Source organism: Eriocheir sinensis, chromosome 69 (assembly GCF_024679095.1).
Source record: "Eriocheir sinensis breed Jianghai 21 chromosome 69, ASM2467909v1, whole genome shotgun sequence".
In the NCBI taxonomy this organism is placed as follows: Eukaryota; Metazoa; Arthropoda; class Malacostraca; order Decapoda; family Varunidae; genus Eriocheir; species Eriocheir sinensis.
In genome coordinates this window covers 1,849,510-1,867,245 of record NC_066577.1, presented here as the reverse complement: position 1 = coordinate 1,867,245, position 17,736 = coordinate 1,849,510, and the positions used below count along the sequence as shown (strand labels likewise).

The 17,736-nt window shown below is 45.8% G+C and overlaps 1 protein-coding gene and 1 pseudogene across 7 annotated transcripts; one reads left to right on the top strand and one right to left on the bottom strand.

The window, feature by feature from the left end:
* Positions 1 to 17,736, top strand: part of LOC126988315 (neurofibromin-like) — a 219,442-nt pseudogene that overhangs the window by 159,801 nt on the left and 41,905 nt on the right.
* LOC126988360 (uncharacterized) lies at positions 13,674 to 14,945 on the bottom strand. 7 transcript variants are annotated; one of them, XM_050846424.1, is made up of 3 exons: positions 14,345 to 14,945; positions 14,148 to 14,293; positions 13,674 to 13,980 (listed from the first exon to the last, which is right to left on the bottom strand). In XM_050846424.1, the coding sequence occupies exons 1-3, from the start codon at positions 14,943 to 14,945 to the stop codon at positions 13,762 to 13,764; spliced, it is 966 nt and encodes a 321-aa protein (XP_050702381.1). In that variant the 3' UTR covers positions 13,674 to 13,761. The 7 variants fall into 7 exon arrangements, with proteins under 7 accessions (XP_050702381.1, XP_050702384.1, XP_050702383.1 ...); XM_050846427.1 differs by having other exon boundaries at positions 14,199 to 14,293; XM_050846426.1 differs by having other exon boundaries at positions 14,396 to 14,945.

The following is a 17,736-nucleotide window of genomic DNA, read 5'->3' as shown; positions in this document are numbered from 1 at the left end:
AAGAGAAAGGAGAGGAAGGAAGGGAGGGAAGAACAGGAAACACACACACACACACACACACACACACACACACACACACACACACACACACACACACACACACACACACACACACACACACACACACACATCCTACCCCCCCTTCCCCCCTTCACACACAGACACACTATACATTATACAATCGAGTGTTACTGATGGAAAGAAAACTGGATAGATGGATCAGCATGGTAAAGAGAAGGGATGAGGAAGAACAGCAGAATAGAGGAAAATGAGAAGAAATTGATTAAGGAAAATGAGGAGCTAATGGAAAAAGCAGCAAAGTACGAAAGATCAATGAAGGAAGGTTTGGGAGTGGCAAGAAAGGAAAATGAAAACCTGAAGGAACTGGTGAACAAAGAAGAACAAAGAGTTAGGGAAAATGTGAGCCTAAGAGAAGTAATAGAACAGCAAATGAAAGAGGACGTGGGGAAAGAGGTAGTCAAGGCCTTAAAGAAAAATGAAGAATTGGTGAGAGAAATAGTGGACAAAAAAATGAAGAATTGGTGAGAGAAATAGCAGACAAAAAAATGAAGAATTAGTGAGAGAAATAGTGGACAAAAAAATGAAGAATTGGTGAGAGAAATAGTGGACAAAAAAATGAAGAATTGGTGAGAGAAATAGCAGACAAAAAAATGAAGAATTGGTGAGAGAAATAGTGGACAAAAAAATGAAGAATTGGTGAGAGAAATAGCAGACAAAAAAATGAAGAATTAGTGAGAGAAATAGCAGACAAAAAAATGAAGAATTAGTGAGAGAAATAGCAGACAAAAAAATGAAGAATTGGTGAGAGAAATAGTGGACAGAAAAATGAAGAATTAGTGAGAGAAATAGTGGACAAAAAAATGAAGAATTGGTGAGAGAAATAGCAGACAAAAAAATGAAGAATTAGTGAGAGAAATAGCAGACAAAAAAATGAAGAATTAGTGAGAGAAATAGTGGACAAAAAAATGAAGAATTAGTGAGAGAAATAGTGGACAAAAAAATGAAGAATTGGTGAGAGAAATAGCAGACAAAAAAATGAAGAATTAGTGAGAGAAATAGTGGACAGAAAAATGAAGAATTGGTGAGAGAAATAGCAGACAAAAAAATGAAGAATTAGTGAGAGAAATAGCAGACAAAAAAATGAAGAATTAGTGAGAGAAATAGCAGACAAAAAAATGAAGAATTAGTGAGAGAAATAGCAGACAAAAAAATGAAGAATTAGTGAGAGAAATAGCAGACAAAAAATGAAGAATTGGTGAGAGAAATAGCAGACAAAAAAATGAAGAATTAGTGAGAGAAATAGCAGACAAAAAAATGAAGAATTGGTGAGAGAAATAGCAGACAAAAAATGAAGAATTGGTGAGAGAAATAGTGGACAAAAAAATGAAGAATTGGTGAGAGAAATAGCAGACAAAAAATGAAGAATTAGTGAGAGAAATAGCTGACAAAAATGAAGAATTAGTGAGAGAAATAGTGACAAAAAAATGAAGAATTAGTGAGAGAAATAGCAGACAAAAAATGAAGAATTAGTGAGAGAAATAGCAGACAAAAAATTAATAATTAGTGAGAGAAATAGCAGACAAAAAATGAAGAATTAGTGAGAGAAATAGCAGACAAAAAAATGAAGAATTAGTGAGAGAAATAGCAGACAAAAAAATGAAGAATTAGTGAGAGAAATAGCAGACAAAAAAATGACGAATTAGTGAGGGAAATAGCAGACAAAAATGAAGAATTAGTGAGAGAAATAGCAGACAAAAAAATGAAGAATTAGTGAGAGAAATAGCAGACAAAAAAATGAAGAATTAGTGAGAGAAATAGTGGACAAAAAAATGAAGAATTAGTGAGAGAAATAGCAGACAAAAAAATGAAGAATTGGTGAGAGAAATAGCAGACAAAAAAATGAAGAATTAGTGAGAGAAATAGTGGACAAAAAAATGAAGAATTGGTGAGAGAAATAGCAGACAAAAAAATGAAGAATTGGTGAGAGAAATAGCAGACAAAAAAATGAAGAATTGGTGAGAGAAATAGCAGACAAAAAAATGAAGAATTAGTGAGAGAAATAGCAGACAAAAAAATGAAGAATTAGTGAGAGAAATAGCAGACAAAAAAATGAAGAATTAGTGAGAGAAATAGCAGACAAAAAAATGAAGAATTAGTGAGAGAAATAGCAGACAAAAAAATGAAGAATTAGTGAGAGAAATAGCAGACAAAAAAATGAAGAATTAGTGAGAGAAATAGCAGACAAAAAAATGAAGAATTAGTGAGAGAAATAGCAGACAAAAAAATGAAGAATTAGTGAGAGAAATAGCAGACAAAAAAATGAAGAATTAGTGAGAAATAGCAGACAAAAAATAAGTGTTGTTATTTTTGGGATGAAAGAAAAGAATATAACATATAAACCAAAAAGGGATAAAGAGGAACTTAAATCAGTCAAAGACCTGCTCAAGAACCTAAATGATGCAGAAAGGCAGAGTATCGAGGAGGAGGTTGACGAGATTTATAGAATGGGTCTAATTATTGAAGGGACAACTACACCAGTTAACTTAAAACTAAAATCACAAATGGCAGCCGAAGACATACTATATAGAACAACTTAACTAAAAGAAACGGAAGGATGTAAGGAAATATATATAAAGGAAAATAGAAATGAGGAAGAAAGGAAGAAATGGAAGGAATTACCGGCAGAGACAAAAGTGAAAAATAACGCAAGATCTGAGGAAGAAAAAGAAACATTTTTTTGGAGAATTTCGGGGGATGGAATCAAGAAATGGTTCATGAGGGAGAAGAGAAAGGGAGCGAAAACTAGATGAGAAAGATACAGAGAGGGGAATAAGAATAATGTACACAAATGTAGATGAGTAGTAGATGTAGTAGAGCTGCAGGATTATCTAAAAGAGAGGGATCCCATGATAGTTTGCCTAACTGAAACTAAACTAAAAGAAAACATCCAAATTGAGTTAGATGGAAGATACCATGTGTGGAGGAGGGATAGAATGGGCAAAGGCGGAGGAGGAGTGGTGATCATGATAAAGAGAGAGATATTAGTAAAATCAATGGAATATGGAGAAGGAAAAGCAGAGATAGTGAGTGTAAGCTTGGAAAACAAGAATAGAGAAAGGATGACGATTGCAGTAACATATGTACCACCAAACACTACATCATGGAGTAAAGAAGATTATGAAAACATGATTGATGACACCATGCAGAGTTTGAGGAGATTACTTAAGGCAAACAAACTAGTTGGCGATTTCAATTGTAAAGAGGTTGACTGGGAGAGGTTTGAGAGCAATGGTAGTGATGTGGCATGGGGGAATAGATTCTTGAATTTAATGATGGAAAATTTGATGATACAAAGGGTGAAGGAAAGCACTAGATATAGAAGAGACGATGAACCGGCAAGACTGGATTTGGTGTTGACGAGAGAAATTCACGTGAAGGATGAATTGAGGTATGATTGCCCCCTGGGAAAAAGTGATCACGTGCTCATAGAGATGGAAATGGAGGAGGAAGGAAGGGAACAAGACGATACTTATAGAAGCAATAGATTAAACTATAGGAAAGCAGGGGTGGAAAACCTCAAGAAGTTTTTTGGTGAAATGGATTGGAAAGAGTTAATGAGTACAAGCGAAGTTCAAGGAAAGTATGATATTTTCCTGAGGGCGTACAACACAGGTGTTATGAAGTTTGTACCAAAATACAGACCGAGGGAGAGGGCTAAAATGGACTGGTTTAATGCAAGATGTGCAAAGGCAAAAGTAAAGAGAGACAAAGTGTGGTCAAGATTAAAAAGAAACAAAAATCAAAGAAACAGAGAAGACTTTAAGGCAGCGAGAAATGAGTACGTGAAAGTGAGAAAGGAAGAAGAGAAACGATACGAAAAGGATATTGTGGAAAAGTGTAAAGAACAACCTAAACTATTTTATAGATTTATAAATGGAAAAATTAAATCAAGAGAAACAATTGACAGACTGACTGAAGAGAATGTAGAGATCGAGGATCCCAAAAGCATGGCGGAATTATTTAACAAAAAATTCCAGCAAGTGTTTACCAAAGAATCATTATTTAATGAACCACAAGAAAACAACCTAGATGTATATATGGAAGAGGTCAAAATAGATAAAGAGGAGATAAAAAACTATTGGGGGAATTGGAAGAAGGGAAGGCTGTGGGCCCGGATGGAGTTTCAGGTTTTATACTTAAAGAATGCAGAAATGAGCTAGTTGGCCCCATATATGACATCATTAGGTGCTCAATTAAAACTGGCACAGTGCCTAGGGAGTGGAAGAGGGCAGAAGTGGTACCTGTATACAAAAGTGGAAAAAAGGAAGAACCCTTAAATCACAGACCAGTGTCTCTGACCAGTGTAGAATGCAAAATATGTGAGAAATTAATAAAAGAACAATGGATGAGATTTCTAGAAGAACATAACTTAATCACAAACAATCAACATGGGTTTAGGAAAGGCCGCTCATGTGTGACAAACTTGCTGAGCTTTTACTCAAGAGTGACGGACAAATTACAGGAAAGAGACGGATGGGTGGATTGCATTTACCTAGACTTAATGAAGGCATTTGACAAAGTTCCACATTCAAGACTGCTGTGGAAACTAGAAAATAAAGGAGGATTGAGAGGGAAAATGAAGTGCTGGATGGAAAGCTACTTAAGAGGAAGAGAGATGAGAACCGTGGTTAAGGACACTAGATCGGAATGGAGAGCGGTGGAAAGTGGAGTGCCCCAGGGGTCGGTTTTGGCACCAGTACTCTTCCTAGTCTATATTAATGATGTGCCAGAGGGAATAAACAGCTACATGAGCCTGTTCGCAGATGATGCCAAACTGCAAAGACATATAAGAAACAGTGAAGACTGCAAGGAGCTGCAAGAAGACCTAGACAAGATTTGGAAATGGAGTCAGAAATGGGAGAGGAAATTCAACGTGAGGAAATGTCATGTTATGGAAATGTGAAAAAGTGTAGAAAGACCAAAATGGACATATAAAATGGGAGATGGGGAAATATTAAAGAAAGTAAATGAAGAGAGAGACCTGGGAGTAATAATGCAAGATTATATGCAACCAGGAAGTCATATAAATGGATCTTTGGTGACACATATAACATGGTGAGAAATATAGGCACAGCATTCCACTACATGGACAAAGAAATGATGAAAAAATTAATAACTACTATGATCAGACCTAAACTAGAATACGCGGAAACAGTGTGCTCTCCACATATGAAGAAACACATAGTAAAACTAGAAAGAGTACAGAGGATGGCAACACAAATGGTTCAGGGACTGACATATGAAGAGAGACTGAAGGAAATGGACTTGCCAGCACTGGAACAAAGAAGAGAAAGAGGAGACCTAACACAAATATACAGGCTATTGAGTAACATGGAAGAAGTGGATAACGAGAAATTGCTACTCAGAGAGGAACCTTCCAGCAGGAATACTAGAGGACACAGTAAACAGTTGAGGAAGGGAAGATGCTCAAGAGACAAAGAAATATAGCTTCCCACAAAGAAATATAGAGCTTTGGAACAGACTAAGTGAGGATGTAGTATCGGCGAGGAGTGTGCAGAGCTTTAAGGAGAGGTTGGGTAAATGTAGATATGGAGACGGGACCACACCAGCGTAAGACCAGGCCCTGGGAAACTACAACTAGGTAAACACACACACACACACACACACACACACACAGAGATAGATAGGCTGACACACTCACACACACACACACACACACACACACACAAGACACAAGACACACATCCTACCCCACCTTCCCCCCTTCACACACACATACTGACGCGCACATCCCCCCCTGTAGGTATGTGCGTCACCTGGACATCACGGTGTACACGCTGCACATCAAGACCAAGCTGTGTCAGTTGGTGGAGGTCATGATGCAGCGCCGGGATGACCTCGCCTTCAGACAGGAGATGAAGTTCCGCAACAAGATGGTGGACTACCTCACGGACTGGGTCATGGGCAACTCACACCAGATAGCGCCCTCGGGGACCATCGACGTGGCCTCCGTGTCAAAGTGAGTGTGGGGGGATGGGGGAGGAGCGGGAGGATGGGGTGGGGTAGATGTCTCTGTGTGTGTGTGTGTGTGTGTGTGTGTGTGTGTGTGTGAGATGTCTAGAGGTACCCAAAAACCTAACCTAACCTAACCTAACATCATCATCATCATTTCATCGACGCCTGCCCCTAGGAGCTCCCACCAGGGGATGGCCACGGCAGAAGAGCTTCCATCTTTCTCTATCCAGACACTCCCTCCTTGCCTGCTCAAAGCTTCTCCAGGATCTTTCCCCCTCTCCCTAACGCACTCCTGCACCCTATCCCTCCATTTCACTGGAGGTCGTCCTCTAGCATTCCCTCCCTCTATCTCACTCACATACACCCTTCTGGTCATCTTACTCTCCTCCACTCGCTCCATGTGGCCAAACCACTTTAAAGTCTGTCGCTTCACTTCTTCCACCACTCCACACTTCTTCCCTTCACCCCCGTGACACATTCCAAAACGCTCGTACACACTTTCATTACTCATTCCATCCATTCTACTCACACCACAAGCACTCCTCAAGTAACTCATTTCCACTGCCTGCACTCTAGACCTCTGACTTTCATTCCAGGCCCACGTTTCCTATGTGAGGGTTGGTACTATTATTGTATTTCTCAAATCCCTCTTTACCTCCATGCTCACACTTCTGCCATTCATGATTCGTCCCAAAGACCCTGCCACCCTTCTTCCTTGCAATGCCCTTTCTCTTATCTCTCCCTCTGTACCACCATGCTTACACATAACTGATCCAAGGTACTTAAACTCATTGACCTCCTCCATTTCTTCACCATTCAAGATTATTTTGCATTCTTTTTCACATTCAATTCCCACTATATGGGCATACAAAATCTACAACCTCACTTCTACTTCACTCACAAACCATCACTTTACTTTTGTTGACATTTACTTTCAGCTTTCTCCTGTTGCAGACACTATTGATAACACTGACCAAATTTTGTAGGTCACTTTCATTTTCTGCAATGAGCACCGTGTCATCAGCAAACAGTATTGAATTCAGTACCCACTTCCTTCCCTCAGCGAACAGTCTTACTCCAACTTCCCCAACTTTGCCTTTCATTTCTCTAATAACACCATCCATATAAATATTGAACAACCATGGTGACCTGACGCACCCTTGTCTTAAGCCCACTTTTATCTCAAAATGTTCACTTGTTTCTCCAGTAATCTTGACACATGCAGATGCATCCTCATAGAAAGACTTTATTGCACTAACCAGTTTTCCTCACACACCATAAATCTTAAAACATCCCACAATGCAATCCAATCAACTCTGTCATAAGCTTTTTCCAAATCCTAACCTAACCTAACCTGATGTAACCTAACCTAACCTAACCTGATGTAACCTAACCTAACCTAACCTGATGTAATCCCAACATATATACCAACCTAACACATGAGGCATCTAGAGCTAACCAAAACCTAACCTAACCTAACCTGATGTAACCTAACCTAACCTAACCTGATATAACCTAACCTAACCTAACCTGATGTAACCTAGCCCAGCCTAACCTGATGTAACCTAGCCCAGCCTATCCTGATGTGACCTAACCTAACATATATACCTAACCCTCAATACATATGAGGCATCTAGAGCTAACCATAACCTAACCTAACCTAACCTAACCTAACCTGATGTAACCTAACCTAACCTAACCTAACCTAACCTGATGTAACCTAGCCCAGCCTATCCTGATGAGCTTGATGGGCAAACACTCCAACATGGTGGATTTTGAGTTTTCTCCGGGTTCCGCTAGATGGAAGAAGCACTGTGCTACCCCCTGTGAATGTGATAAAGGGAAATCAGTCTATGGCCCAGTATAAGGGTGGGGAGGGTAGTGTGTGTTTGTCGGTCCGCAGAGTGTATGAAGCGGGCTGTATCAGTGGTCTAGGGGTGAAGACCACTAGTAAAACACTCATAAAACACATAAGTATGGAAATTTTGTTTTGAAATTTTAAGTGGGTGTTATAGTGTGTTCATGGAGCCTGTTCATCTGGCACCTCGGGAATGTTTGTTGTGGCTCCTGTGATTGGCTGCACCCTCCCCCACACCTGCCACTCATGTCCGCCGTGACGCTAGACTCTTGTATTTTCTTCGTCATAGCCCGTCTCTTATTCACGACAGACCAGTTTAGTTGGTACCGTCATAGCCCGTCTCTTATTCACGACAGACCAGTTTAGTTGGTACCGTCATAGCCCGTCTCTTATTCACGACAGACCAGTTTAGTTGGTACTGTCATAGCCCGTCTCTTATTCACGACAGACCAGTTTAGTTGGTACCGTCATAGCCCGTCTCTTATTCATGACAGACCAGTTTAGTTGGTACCGTCATAGCCCGTCTCTTATTCACGACAGACCAGTTTAGTTGGTACCGTTGGACTCGGTCATAACTGCGCAATTCGGTTATGTTTATCTGAACTCGATGAAATAAAACATAAAGGAAATGTGATGAGTTGAAGTCACAAGACCGCTCCAAAATGTTTATAACACGGCTTACTTATCATCGCTTTTCTCAGCAGTCTTTGAACCAGGCTTGAAGTAAATAATGTCATCTCATAGAGCAAAGTCTCCTGAACGCTGTGGTGCGATCAGGTCATAGATAAAACATGACATGAGCATAACACAGAACGGTTTCTAAGGATGTGGACAGCGATGACGCATGACTGCCTGGCTGCCGATCATGGTGGTGAATTAGGCTATTTTTCATCTCCTAATTTCTTTCTCTGCGTTCATCGTCAACAAATGAAGACCCTTATGCATCATCCCAACTACACTAAAAAAATTACTGATGAGGTCATACTCCATGCAGAAGACCACTTGTGTGAAGGGGGCCTAACACATCCCCCTCCCCCACAGCCTCTACAGCTCCTACGACATCACCGGGTGCTGTCGTGACCTGGACCAGGCGTGCATGGAGGCGGTGGCGGCGCTGCTGAGGGGCCTCCCGCTGCAGCCCGAGGAGAGCGACCGCGGCGACCTGATGGAGGCGAAGTCACAGCTGTTCCTCAAGTACTTCACACTCTTCATGAACCTCCTCAACGACTGCATGGAAGCCCAAGAGGTGTGGATTTACCTACTTGTATTTACTTTGTTATTTCAATACTTATTTACCTTATTTTATGTTTATTTTGTATATTTTTTTTCATACAAATTTAGATTATTTTATGTGTATATTCGTATTTGTATTTACGTTATTTTATGTGTATTTTGTATTTACATTTTCGTTCAAAATTACATTATTTTATTGGTATTTTGCTTATTTATTTTGTTACGGGACAAGAGCTACGTTCGCGCTGTCCCGTCTCCATGTCCGCTCTTGTCTAACCTTTCCTTAAAATCCTGAATGTTTCTTGCACAAACCACCTCCTCCTGCCGTCCATTCCACAGCTTCTGTTTGGGAAGCTAAACTTTTTCACATCTCTCCTACACGTGGTCGCCCTCAACTTCCTTCCATGTCCTCTCGTTTCTCTCTCGCTCCACACACACACACACACACACACACACACACACACACACACACACACAGGTCCTCTCTGTCCAGACTCCACCCCGCTCGCCACCCTGTACACCGCTATCAGGTCTCCTCTCTCTCTCTTCTCTCCAGGGTTGTGAGCCCCATGCTATTGAGTCTCTCCTCGTAAGTCCGATCCCTAAGTTCCGGTACCATCTTAGCTGCCACTCTCTGCACTCTTTCCAGCTTCCTTATGTTCTTATTTTCGTGAGGAGACCAGACCACTGCTGCACACCCCAACCTTGGCCTTATCATTGTAACTATTATTTTCTTCATCGTCTCCTCGTCCAAATACACAAATGCCGTCCTTATGTTCCTCAGCAAATTCATAGTTTGTTCCGTTATCCTGTTGATGTGTTTGTCCAGGTCCCTCTGCAATGCCTCACAGCCCTTCACATCATTGACTCGTCTCAGTAGCCTTGTGTGTGTGTGTGTGTGTGTGTGTGTGTGTGTGTGTGTGTGTGTGTGTGAAGGTATTAGAAACAGATATATTTTTCATTAATATTCTATGAGTGTCCCCTTTCAAGCATGGTTTTTTGGGGGGGATATTTTAGGAAGGAAGGAAGGAAGGAAGGAAGGAAAATGTTGTGAGAGGAAGGAGAGAAAGAAGGAATGAAAGAGAGGTAGGAAGGAGGGAACAGAGGAAGGAAGGAAGGAAGGAAGGAAGGAAGGAAGGAAGGAAGGAAGGAAAATGTTGTGAGAGGAAGGAGAGAAAGAAGGAATGAAAGAGAGATAGGAAGGAGGGAACAGAGGAAGGAAGGAAGGAAGGAAGGAAAATGTTGTGAGAGGAAGGAGAGAAAGAAGGAATGAAAGAGAGATAGGAAGGAGGGAACAGAGGAAGGGAGGGAAAGGGAGGAAGGAAGGAAGGGAAAGGGAGGAAGGAAGGAAGGAAGGAAGGAAACATGAAAACTCAGGAATATCTAACATTTTTTTTTGTTCAGCTTAAATTTGTACCTTTTTTTCTTCATTTTTTGTTCAGTATTTTTCATCTCTCTCTCTCTCTCTCTCTCTCTCTCTCTCATACAGCCAAACATTCTAAAGCACATACATCCGACACCCATACATCCTACATCCGCCCAGAGCTCCCCCCTGCCCCCCCCAGGTTGAGAAGGACATCAGCCGTCAACGCGTCCAGCCCGGCAAGCTGTCCACTCTTCGCAACGCCACCATCCAGGCCATGTCCAACCTGCTGTCCGCCAACATTGACTCTGGCCTAATGCACTCCATCGGCCTGGGCTACCACAAGGACCTGCAGACACGAGCCGCCTTCATTGAGGTGCGGTGGGAAGGTGAGGTATGGATGGGGCTGGGTGAGTGGGGATGGGCTGGGTGGGATGGGAGATTGAGGGTGGAAGGGAAGGGGAGAGGAGGGGAGGCTGGAAGGGTGGGAGAGAAAGGGAGGAAGGGAAGGGTGGGAGAGAAGGGAGGGAAGGGAAGGTGGGAGAGAAGGGGAGGGAAGGGAGGGTAGGAGAGAAGGGTGGGAAGGAAGGATGGGAGAGAAGGGAAGGAAGGGTAGGAGAGAAGGGAGGGAAGGAAGGTAGGAGAGAAGGGAGGGAAGGGCTGAGAGAGGGAAGGGGAGAGAGAAGGGAGAGGAAGGAAGAAGGAGAGGGTAGGAGAGAAAGGGGAGGAAAGGGAAGGGTAGGAGAGAAGGTGAGGGAAGCGGAGAGGAGGGGAGGGGGGAAGGGTAGGAGAGAAAGGGAGGAAGGGAAAGATGGGTAGGAGAGAAAGGGAGGAAGGGAAAGATGGGTAGGAGAGAAAGGGAGGAAGGGAAAGATGGGTAGGAGAGAAAGGGAGGAAGCGGAGAGGAGGGAGGGGAAGGTAGGGAGAGAGAGGGGGCTGGTATTGTCAGGGAAGGAAGGGAAGGAGGGCAGTGGTACCAATCCTGCCAGCCCCCCTTAATCGCTCCACCATCCTGCTCTCCTTGAAATCCCAGAATAGTCCCTGTAAGACCATCAGATCAGGACTGGAAGACAAGGCCGGGCTCAGTGACAAGCACAAGTTGGGTCATGGCAGTAACAAGCTGCTCTCTGTCCTCCGTTGTGGTACACAGCTCTGGTGGGATGCTTGTGTCAGAGTGCATGTTGAGGCACAGAGGGTTTGCAGCAGAACTTGAATTTAATGCACATCAAGGGCTGCTTTAACAGTCATTTTGTTTGTTTTGATTGTTACCTATGGCTGTTATCGCTGCTATGGCATTTCCACGTAAAACTGGGCGATGGGGTAGTGGGGGCTGCAGGGTTAGCCTAGCCCCGCACCTTGCCACACACTCTCAACACCTCTCCCTTCCTCTGCAGCCGCCACTACCCCATAGGCCAGTTTCACGTGGAAAACTATAGCGTCGATCGCCGCCATTGGTAACGATCAAAACAAACAAAGTGAGTGTGAAAGTGGCCCTTAAAGGATGTTCTCAGTGGTGGTGGTCAGCCACACAACTGGTGGTCTGCCTTGAAACAGTCCTGTGTGGAGCAGTCTTCCCTCCCTCCCCTGTGTGGGAATGGTGGCTCCGCTGTTATGACCCTGCTGTGAAGGCCAGCGTGTTGTCCTCGTGTTTGAGAGCAAACAGCGTAGTGCTGAGCTCACATTACCCAGCACTTGTTTTCTTGAACATAAAGTGACTTCATTTGATTTCCAATCATCTGAGGCTGAAAAGCTTCTAAGTGATTTAGATTCATAAGGAGGCGCTGAGCCTCGTGGCTTTTTCCTGCTGTTTTTCAGAATCATTAGTAAACTCCCGGCTCCCAAAGTGTCCGGCATTGTCAGAATTCTAATTCAGCAGAGGTCACTTTCCTATCTGTTGGCATATTGGTAATGTTACTCCTGGCCCAAAGAAATCTGCTTCAGTTGGGTTGGGCTAGGAAGGGAAGGGAAGGGAAGGGTTGGGTTAGGTTAGGAAGGGATGAGAGGGAAAGGGAAGGGAAGGGAAGGGAAAGAAAGGAAAGGGATAGGGAGGGAAGGGATAGGAAAGGAAGATAAGATAAGGGAAGGGAAGGGAAGGGTTGGGTTAAGTTGGGAAGGCAAGGGATGAGAGGGAAAGGAAAGGGAAGGGAAGGGAAAGAAAGGAAAGGAAGATTAGGGAAGGGAAGGGAGGAGAAATGAGGGTAAAGGAAGAGAAAGTAAGGGAAGGGAAGGGAAGGATAGGAAAGGGAAGGGAAGGGAAGGGAAAGAAAGGAAAGGAAGATTAGGGAAGAGAAGGGAAGGGAGGAGAAATGAGGGTAAAGGAAGAGAAAGTAAGGGAAGGGAAGGGAAGGATAGGGAAGGAAAGGGAAGGGAAGGATATGAAAATGAAGGGAAAAGAAGGGAATATAATGTAAGTTAAGTCCAGCTAACCTCCCTTCCTGTCCCTTCCAGGCGAGTACCTCTCCAGCAGCCGTGACCACAAGGCCGTAGGCAGGCGACCCTTCGACAAGATGGCAACACTGCTGGCCTACCTCGGACCTCCGGAACACAAACCTATTGACTCACAGTACGTACAGGGGTGAGAGTGTGTGTGGGTGTGGGTGTGTGTGTGTGTGTGTGTGTGGGTGTGTGTGTGTGTGTGTGGGTGTGTGGGTGGGTGGGTGTGAAGTCAGGAAGGCAGTCAGTCAGTCCAGTGTTGCTGTTTGCTTTCCCTTTGTACTCCCCTCCCTCCCCCCTTCACTAACCCCCCCCCTTCCCTCCCCCCTCACTAACCCCTCCTTCCCTCCCCCCTCACTAACCCCCCCCTTCCCTCCCCCCAGGTGGAGCAGCATGGACATGACCAGCACCAAGTTTGAGGAGATCATGTCCAAACACAACATGCACGAGAAGGACGAGTTCAAGAGCATCAAGACCCTCAACATCTTCTACCAGGCCGGCACCTCCAAGGCCGGCAACCCTGTCTTCTACTACATTGCCAGGAGATACAAGTGAGTGGGAGGGGGAGGGGGGGAGGAAGGGAGGGAGAGGAAGAAGGGGGGGAACGAAGAAGGGGGAAGGAAGAAGGGGGAAGGAAGAATGGAGGGGGAGAGGGAAGGACGATAATAGGGGAAGAGGAGGGGAAAAAAAGGAAGGAGTGAGAGAGAGAGAGAGAGAGGGAGAGAGAGAGAGAGAGAGAGAGAGAGACTAACTGACTTCTGAGAGCAGTGGAGGTCAGGAAGGGCGCTGGGCCACATGTGCTGCGTCGCTGCCCCAGTCAGCTGGCAGGACCCCTCTCAGAGGTGTTTGGGGCCTGTGTTGCCTGGCCCTCTATATGGAAGGGGGCTCGCACGCTGCTGGTCCACAAAGATTGGTCCAGATCTGAACCTGCCACCTCCAGGCCCAAATCTTCCAAAGGATAGTGTTGGAGGCTGTCACCCGCCACCTCCAGGCCCAAATCTTCCAAAGGATAGTGTTGGAGGCTGTCACCCGCCACCTCCAGGCCCAAATCTTCCAAAGGATAGTGTTGGAGGCTGTCACCGGCCACCTCCAGGCCCAAGTTTGGGGTCACCTGCCACCTCCAAGGCCCAAATCTTGGCTGTCACCCGCCACCTCCAGGCCCAAATCTTCCAAAGGATAGTGTTGGAGGCTGTCACCTGCCACCTCCAGGCCCAAATCTTCCAAAGGATAGTGTTGGAGGCTGTCACCCGCCACCTCCAGGCCCAAATCTTCCAAAGGATAGTGTTGGAGGCTGTCACCCGCCACCTCCAGGCCCAAATCTTCCAAAGGATAGTGTTGGAGGCTGTCACCTGCCACCTCCAGGCCCAAATCTTCCAAAGGATAGTGTTGGAGGCTGTCACCCGCCACCTCCAGGCCCAAATCTTCCAAAGGATAGTGTTGGAGGCTGTCACCCGCCACCTCCAGGCCCAAATCTTCCAAAGGATAGTGTTGGAGGCTGTCACCCGCCACCTCCAGGCCCAAATCTTCCAAAGGATAGTGTTGGAGGCTGTCACCCGCCACCTCCAGGCCCAAATCTTCCAAAGGATAGTGTTGGAGGCTGTCACCCGCCACCTCCAGGCCCAAATCTTCCAAAGGATAGTGTTGGAGGCTGTCACCCGCCACCTCCAGAACGACGCCCTCATCACTGACCACCAGTTTAGGCTCAGATCCGGCCGCTCCACTCCAGACCTCCTGCTGCTCCTCTCCAGGGGTTGGCAGGGCTCCCTGGACCCCAGCCTGGATACCCTTGCCGTCGCTCTGGACATTGCAGGTGCTCCTGACCGGGTGTGGCACGCAGGCTTGCTGGAGAAGCTTGAAGGCACCTGGTGATGCTGCTGAGTGACTACCCTCAAGGAAGAAGCTTCCATGTCGTCGTCGGCAGGCAGCAGTCCAGGGACCTCCCAGTGGGTGCCTCAGTCCCTCAGGGGTCTGTGCTGGGCCTGTCCTCTGGAATCTGTACATTGACAACCTTCTCAGGAGTCTGCCAGCAGTCTCTGCACACACTGAAGACTGCACACTCTCCCTCTCCCACCCTCGCCAAGAAAGCCAGCAAGCGGCTCCTGACGTCAACCAGCACTGCGCTTGATACGGGAGTGGGGGGAGTGCTGGCAGGTGAACTTCGCCCCTGAGAAGACCCAGGCGAGGGTGATCTCTTGGTCCCCGGCAGCCACACACGCTGTTGAGGGAAGGGTGATGCTTGGCTCCGTCACCCTCCCGCTCCAGGACTACGGCAGGACCCTTGGAGTGGACTTGGACCGAGAGCTGCGCTCTGACCGCCACCTGAAGCACGCTGCCCACCAAGCCTCCCTCCGTGTCTCTGCCCTTCGTAGAGTGGCTAATTTCCTTGACAAGCGAGGAATTATGCTCCTCTGCAAGGCCCAGGCAAGACCCTACCTGGAGTACGGGGCTCTGACCTGGATGTCCAGCGCTGCCACACACCTGCAGAGACTGGACAAGGTGGAGCGACGGGTGCAGCGGCTGTTACAGGAGAACAACCCCCAGCCGCCCCCCAGGGCATGACACCCCTGGACACTCTGGAGCTCTGCCGGGACGTGGCCGCCCTGGTGGTGTTCCACAAGGCCCAGGTACAAGGAGTGCCACACCTGGCGAGACTGAGGCCCCCCCCCTGGTTCGATTCATGGGTGGAGAGGAAAATTTGGGCGGCTTTTCCGATACCCTACGCCCCACTCCACCCAGCAGTGAATGGGTACCAGGTATTAATCGGGGGTTGTGTCCCATCTCCTGGGGTCTTTTCCCTTCTATAATTCCTTCCCCTTCTGTCTCTCTCCGGCATATGACCACAGATGTTGCGCCCACTAAACCAAACTTTCCAAAACTTTCTGAGGCTCCCCCCGAGAGGCTGTGAGAGATACGGGAACGGTGCTCTCCAGCCATGAGCAGGTGAGGGTGTTGAGGTGATGTGCCAGCCAGCAGGCATCAGGACACCTCTCCTCCCAAAACTGATTTCTCTCTCTGGTCACTCCACTCTGTTCAGGAGCAGTGAGTAGCGGGCTTTTTTTTTTCATTGTTTTTTTTCTACGCCCTTGCACTGTCTCCTCTGCTGTTAAAAAAAAGAAGAAAAAAACCAGTAAAAAAACCAGAGGACCTTCACCTCCAGAGTGCCCCGCCTGTGGAACACATTCACCGCAGCAGTGCCAGCAGTGAGGGAAGTGTCCACCCAGCAGCTGAGGGTGGCGGCTCACAGGGGGCGAGGAACACGCCCCACACCACTAGTGATGACAAACATACAGGGCACGTGTGTAACGATAGGCTTTGGAAATAGTGCTCAAGGAAAAGTGTCATTTTAAGCCTGGAAAAGTGTGCACGAACAGACATGTGATTCTCGTCCTCGCTCAATAGAGAGAGAGAGAGAGAGAGAGAGAGAGAGAGAGAGAGAGAGAGAGAGAGAGAGAGAGAGAGAGAGAGAGAGAGAATATTGGTAAGAGGAAGAAAGAGAGAGAAGAAAAAGTATAAACAGATGGATCTCTCTCTCTCTCTCTCTCTCTCTTCCCATCCTCCTCCTTCTCCCTCTCTCATTTCCTCCTCCTCTCCCTCTCCTCCCTTTCCATCACTCTCCCTTCCCATTTTCTCCCTGCTCCTCCTGCCCCCTAATTAAGCGTCTGGTAGTAATGTTACAAAAAAATATGTAAAATGAGTTACAGCCCCTGGGAGGTACATGTGGGCTGGGACAGTTCACCCGTGGCTGGTTTTGGTGCAGGCAAGTATTTATAGTGGCGCCATCTATGCTTGGCTCATGGTGCTCCCCGGGGCTCCTTCTTGACTCACTTGGACGGTTTCTTGTAGAGTCCGGGTTGATGGGTGGTCTTCAGGACAGCATGTGGGTAGTTTTAAGCCACTCGGCGGTGACTGAAAAATCCGAGTGGTAGCGTGAGGATTCGAACCCGCGTCGTCCATCACGCGGCGAATGTGGGTCCAGTACGCTATCACTTCAGCCACCGCCTACCCTGCTTAGAGACGTGTTTGCGAACTTGGAGTATGTAATTTTGGTGACTGGTAACAATAAATGATCTGAGGGGAATGAACGAGGAAACAACAGAAAAACTTACAAGGCCCAAGTTTTTCTCATATTTTCCCTGTCTCTCTCCGCCCCAAATTATCCGATTTTGATGTTTTAGGAACCATTTTGAAGAGGACTGAATGCACAGTGACAATAAAGAGACTTTTTCTCATTTTTCTTTTATTTTTTTCATGAAAATTTATCGTAAAAAAAAATCATTAAAAAGATTAAAAAAACCTGAAAAATCTGTCTTTAGTTTTGTTTGAGCACTCGCCAGTTTTATATTTATGCAAAAACTTCTCCTAAATACATCATGAACTCATTGGAATTGAACATTTTTTAATTTGTAAGAAAATCTTTTGTATATATATTTTTTCAGTTCATCAAAATCCTTTAAAACTTCTGCAATATTCTCGCGTCATTCAGGTCTAAAAGACATTAGTGCGGTAGATTTTTTTGTCCAGTAGTTTTGAAAATAGAAATCTACCGGACGGCTCCCTTAACTCCCCTGCCCTCTCCCTCAGGATCGGGGAGACCAACGGCGACCTGCTGATATACCACGTCATTCTGACCCTCAAGCCTATCTGTCGCAAGCCCTTCGAGCTGGTGGTGGACTTCACACACACCTGCGCCGACAACAGGTTCAGGTACGCTCACACAGACGCACACAGACGCACACACACACCTTAAACTCACACACACACCTTAAACTCACAGACACACCTTAAATGTACA